Below are 6,091 nucleotides of genomic sequence, written 5' to 3' on the forward strand. Positions count from 1 at the left end.
CCGGAGCCGAAGGCTTTCCACGGGAACATCTGGGGTGGGAACAGCAGTCAGAGACAGAAAGGGATTCTCTACCTACTGCAAAGTTCACCTTGCAGTAGATTTGGTCCAGAAGCAACACAAACTCCTACTAAAGCAGCTCCTCCTGATCCAGCAAGCTGAGGATGAAAGAACAGCCACGATCTGTGATGTTCCTTCTTGGACCTTGAGTTTATGGGTGTCTGAGTCCAGAATCTTTCATCATCATGGAATCTGCATTATGTGGAGACCCTCTTAAAGGACCTCAGTCCTTCCCTCAGTTGTGTAAGGGAACAGGACTTAAATGACTGAAGTCTGCCTAGGTCCAGAATGGAAACAGTGCCTTCCTTGCCCTGGGAGCTAAACTCACCAGGCATTTCCTGCTCCAGCCTGACCTAGGGGTTCTGACCTAGGGGTTCTGACCTAGGGGTTCTGGACCTAGGAGAGCAGGGAGCACTTGGAGTGCACTCCTAACTTTGCCCAAGCACACTCAAGGGAAGAAGACCCAGACACATTGTCCCCTTGGCCCACCAAGGCTCCAACGTGGGTTGTTCAGGAGCACTACCCAACTCCTCCCCTGACAAGAACCTCTATGCAAACACCCATACATACTCAAGAGACAGGAAATTCTGGGATCTGCTGCATCAGCTGGATCCAGATACACCTCGTGGGGATGGAGCCGTGCCGGAGTGATGGCCAGGTGACGACAGAGCCTGTTGATGTACTGGACAAGGGCCACATCCATCTCCAGGGTCCACTTGCGCGAGGCCTTCTGAGCGTGCCTGGCATCGATGCAGGCACACCTGAGAGGGAGGGGAGGGCTGTAAGACCTCTTGGAACCTCAAGTTCCTTCCACCCAAGCAGTTTTCAGCTCTGCTCACTAAGGGAGTATGGTAGGACAAACCACCTCGTGTGGTGGCTCTTCTCTCCCTGTTGCTTCAGCAGAGCTGTGTCATGACAGGCTGAGGACCAGGAGTGATTTATCACCCACTTTGCCTCACTGCAATTAAATAATTAGGCATTAAGCAACTGCCTATTAAGCTTGCTCAGTGCACATCTCCTCTGAAGACATAGGGAAGGGCATTGGCAATGAGCTTGTGGCCTGACACAGGGAGATAAGGAGAATTCACTTCAGGGACTTTCTTCCTGACCAATATCGAGAAGAAATTAACTGTTCCCTCTTGTACATCATTTCTGACCCAGTAACAATGCTGCCAGTTAAACCATCACCCAGGGCACTGGTTGTGGAAGGAAACCAGAGACAGCCAAAGGGATCTGCAGTTCTCTTCAGGACACTCCACTGGACAGTTTGGAAGCTACAGAGGACTGTGGCAGTTGGTTTTGTTAGTTATGCTGTGTCCAAGAAGTCAGGAACCTGCACCTGGACACAGTTACTCCTTTAAAGCTTGTTTTAGGGAACCAAACAGTTTTCTCTATAGTCCTTGCAGCCACAGAGAGAAGTCTGAGTGTTACCACAAGCTGCTTAAAAAACTACCTGGAGCAGGAACACTTGGGATGATAAACAGTTTTCTCTACAGTCCTTGCAGCCACGGAGAGAAGTCTGAGTGTTACCACAAGCTGCTTAAAAAAACTACCTGGAGCAGGAACACTTGGGATGAAATATTTTTTCAAGTCAGCACAGTTAATCAGCATGACCTTTACAAAGAGGTTTGCAGGATGTACCTTTCAAAATGCAGATCATAGCCACAGGAGAGAATAGCTCTCCACACACTGCGGATGTCCTGCTTGGATCGGTCAACCACGAACCTGTGGAACCCATCCAGGGTCAGATACTTCTCCTCAGGAACTGCCAGCAAAGACACAAGCAGCAGGGAGTTAATGACTTGCTCTGAAGTGTACACCCCACACAGGAGGATGAGTTGGCTCCTGCCAGTCTTCTCCTGGTTCCCCCCATCCCACCATGGATCCTTCCTGCAGCAGGTGGGACCATCACACCGCTCAGGTCCAACCTGGCCCTCAGCTCCCTCCTCTCAAGGACACAGATCCCCCAGCTACCCCCTGGAATAGCTCCATCCCACCAGGTATCAAAGATCCATACTTGGCTGAATGCTGAAATTCCTTTCTCCTAAGCTAACCTGCATTTCCTACAGGGAAGAGCAGAGTCCAAGCTCACATCTGTTCACTCTTCCACCTGACCAGAGAAAACACTACCAACCATAACTCCTGTCATGGCACACCATGCTGTCTCCTCCATGGAAACACCTCATTATGAGGTACCTCAACCTTCTCTTCTGTCCAATTTGCCTCTTGTAACTTAAGAATGTTCTGATATAAACTGAGAAACAGGATTTAAAACCATTTGGTTCAACCTCACCGGACAAGAGCCTTGAAACTGCACCTCTTGGGAAGTTCTCTACTTGAGGTACTCCCACTGTGGGAGTGCTGACCTGCATGAGCATGGTTTGACTCAGAGATGAGCCCAGACAGAGATTCAAACAAAACCAGCATTTTAAATCACTGTTCAAAGACAACCCAAACCTATCCTCATGTGATACCAATGTGCCAATGAAAAAAGTGCTTGTTTTCTACTCTGTAAGAGTACATAAAAGTTCTCTCCAGCTCTTACCATCCTGTTTCTTTGTGGGAGACTTTTCAGGGTCCTTCTCCTCGGGTTTGCTCTTCTCAGGAGATTTTGGCTTTACAGTAGGTTTCTTCTCACTTAAGGCTGTTCGGCTGAGGGACAAAGTGTGTGTTAGGATCAGAGTTTCCTGTCAGCTCTTCACAGAATCATGGAATGCTTTGGGTTAGGACCTTAAAGCTCATCTCATTCCACCTCCTGCCATGGCACCTTCCACCAGCCCAGGCTGCTCCAAACCCTGTCCAACCTTCCCTTCGACTCAAGAAACCAAAACACTCCTTGAAGGTCTTTTATAAGCTCAGTCTCATTTCCCCCTTCCAATCCATGCACGAAAACACAGAGGGAGAGGGAGTAAAACTCTGGATTTCTAGAGAGCTATCACATTTCACACATGCCAAAAGGCTGAAAACACCAACCTGACACTGTTGAGCATGGACTTCTCCTTCGCAGGAGGTTTGGTGACCGGGCGCTTGGTGCTCACCACCTTCACCGGGTGCTGCTCCTTCCCTGCCTTGTTGTACTTGCTCTTGTCAAACTTGGGCTTGGGCACACCATATTTCCTTAAAATCTTCCAAGACAAAGTCAACAATTACCCAATGCCTTCAAGGGACACAGAGGTGCTGAGAGCAGCTTTCAAAGCCTACCTGGGTGAGCTGGTCCTCCAGCACCTTCTTGGGAGGGCGAACGTTGGTGAAGAACACGTGGAGAAGGTTCCCAGGGGTCTGAGAGTTGATCTGCTCCTTGCTGAGGTAGATGTCTGCCACCTTGATGGGCTTTGCTGGGGTCAGGCTCAGCATTTGCTCCGAATGGACACAGCTTTTAAAGATCTCAGTGAGGACTTCCCGAGCACCTGGGACCAATTTTTCACCTAGTTAAAAAAACCCCAAAATATGGTACAAAATCCCAAGGCAACTGTTTAGAACTTGGAATGTGAAGAAACATCTTGAATTCAGATAAAACATTCCCTCACATGACACCTGATTTGAGATAGAAAATCACTTTTGCAGAGAGAAACCTGAGCCTTCTGCACTCCAACACCCCATTTATGGCAGGGAACTGAATGACTTCTGTTTGCACACAACCACAGAGTCAATCAGGCTGGAAAATATCTCTGAGCTCCTCAAGTCCAACCTTTGACCTAACACCACCAAGTCAACTAGACCATGGCACTGAGTGCCACCTCCAGTCTCTCCTTACACACCTCCAGGGTGTGTTGGCCACATACTGTAATTGTTAGTTGAGTGACCACAGAGGGACTGAAAAAAGTAGATTATTTGTGATCCCAGTGTAGAAGTTATGCTGTGAGCACATATCCATTGAACTAAGAGTCAGCTGAACTTCCCTCCAGTCTTATCCTCCCCTGACTCAGGATTCTGCTCCATTCCAGGTGGAGCTTTCATGGTGTTAGTGAATATAAACTAAAACCTGTTCTACTTGAACAGTTTCTACCCTAAAATTATGCTGCTATACTATTGCAGAAGCTATTTTCTACAAAGAAATGTCCCTAAATAATTCAATCAGTAGCTTTTGTGGGTTGCTTTCTCTCTTTATTTGTAATCTGTTGCATGATTAGCTGTGAGCACAGCTGAGCAACGCTCAGGTTGCTGCTGGAGGCCAGAAATTTGCTCTGAATCCCTCCCTGCCTCCCTCTTGTCACCCACCCATGAGTGAGTCCTACTGAACCAAGGAGAACCTGAGCCCTTTGTGTCCCAACACAAGTGAGAGATTTGCCTCCTACCTACCTTTTATTGACTTATCATTGAAATAATCCTCTAGTGCTGGGCTGCCCTGGGTGTCAAATAAGCTCTGATTGACAGTGGAAACAGTCAGAATCTCCTCAGTTGACATCTCCATGAGTTCATCCTCCCCATCCAGGCTGGACAAGCCAATGAGGTCACTGCTGTTGAACAGGCTGGCTCGGATTTTCTCTATCTTAGCTCTTGACCTTATCTGTGCAAAGAATGAAATTATTTAATAGGAATTCCCTTAATATCCATTTGGGTCTTAAATATTGCTCTCCCCATAGAAATAAATCACTAGTGCATCTCTTCTAACTCTTCTACATCACTAATTGGACACCAGAACTCATGTTCAGCCTCAAGAACATCCTGGACACTGCAATCCCCACGCTGTGAGCTACTCAGGCACAGCTGCCCCATGTCTTGGTCTGCACACAACCCCCAGAAACACGAGGGAAGAAGCTGAAGGTGTCACTCAGGTAACATGTCATTACTTGTGCTTCAATCCTCACTCAGAAAAATCTCAATCAGCACAGGCCTTGAAGCCTCAGCCACAGCCTGGGAAGAGGAACAATAACTTCCTTTCATTCCCAGAATAACCACCATGCAGCACCACCAGAGCAGCTCCAGACTCAGAGTAGTTTCCATGTGAACACACTGGCAGATTTCTGTGCCTAATTATTTCAACTCTGGTGTCTTCATGTCAATTAACAGCTCAAGAATAGCAACTGCAGATCTGAAGCAGCTGATTTTCTGCTGAAAGGGAAGCTGAAACAATCCCAGACTACACAAAACATCTCTCTCCATTCACAGGCAAACAAGAATGGCTGTGCTTTTGGAAGGTGCTGGCAAATCTGCAGCCTGCAGTCGGTGGAAGGACACAGAGGAAGGCTCCTGTGCATGTCTGAACACCTGGAGAGATCTGGCATCGATGGCAACCACCCACGAGGCCTTCAAAATTCATCTGGGACCAGACAGCGACAAAATTTATCATCTCTTCTGAAGTGGCTTCACAGAGGAATCCACAGATGGTTTCAAATATGTGAGTTAGTCATTAAACATTAACTAATTGCCTTGTGGGTCAGACCAAAGGGCACCCAACTCTACACTCAGCTCAGCAGGGCCAGCAGCAAACCTTTGAGGGGAGTCACAGGGAAGAGGAAATCAAGAGAAATCAATGATCTTTCCCTGCACATATTCGCTCAGCCTCCATAAATCAGCAGTTTAAAGCTTTCCTAAGCTGAAAGCTGCACTGAATGCTGAGCTTAACAGATCCTAATTTGCACATCCTCCAGGAATTTAAGCCCTTAGGAATTCATTTACGCTCTTGGCTTTCACAGCTCCCAGTGACAAGGAGCTCCAGAGGCTGCAACATGGAACAAGACATCTGGTCTACAAGTTTAACTTGCTGACTCCAGCACTAGGTCCCCTCTGCTCCCTGAGCCACTGAGTGTTCTGGGGGTGTGAGTGGCAGAGGCAGTGCAGAATGGAGCTGTGTGTTCCTCAGCCAACCCATCCAAGCTGAGATCTCTGCCTGCCTGGTCTCACAGCTCCTGGACACACACCTATCCTGCCCCCACAAAACAAAACCAGCCACTAGAATGAGTCTATCCTTCCAGAACCCCCCGAGGCCTCCTGCCCTGGCTCCAGGCTGTTACCTCCACCACAGCAAAGCCCTTGATGGGCCGTGCCAGCAGCGGCTGATTGTCCAGAGATGTGACCGTGTACATGGACCCCA

At 48.2% G+C, this 6,091-nt stretch overlaps 1 protein-coding gene across 1 annotated transcript in view; it reads right to left on the minus strand.

Annotated features, from left to right (window-relative positions):
- Positions 1–6,091, minus strand: part of HECTD4 (HECT domain containing E3 ubiquitin protein ligase 4) — a gene marked incomplete at its 5' end in the record, with an annotated part of 57,761 nt that overhangs the window by 6,794 nt on the left and 44,876 nt on the right. Inside the window, 8 exon segments of the mRNA XM_009084407.1 lie at positions 1–29; positions 628–818; positions 1,699–1,822; positions 2,603–2,709; positions 3,031–3,182; positions 3,259–3,482; positions 4,357–4,564; positions 6,012–6,089. Of these exon segments, the coding sequence (XP_009082655.1) occupies positions 1–29; positions 628–818; positions 1,699–1,822; positions 2,603–2,709; positions 3,031–3,182; positions 3,259–3,482; positions 4,357–4,564; positions 6,012–6,089 (1,113 nt within the window).

The sequence above is a fragment of the Acanthisitta chloris genome, unplaced genomic scaffold, assembly GCF_000695815.1.
Source record: "Acanthisitta chloris isolate BGI_N310 unplaced genomic scaffold, ASM69581v1 scaffold11261, whole genome shotgun sequence".
NCBI classification, from domain to species: Eukaryota; Metazoa; Chordata; class Aves; order Passeriformes; family Acanthisittidae; genus Acanthisitta; species Acanthisitta chloris.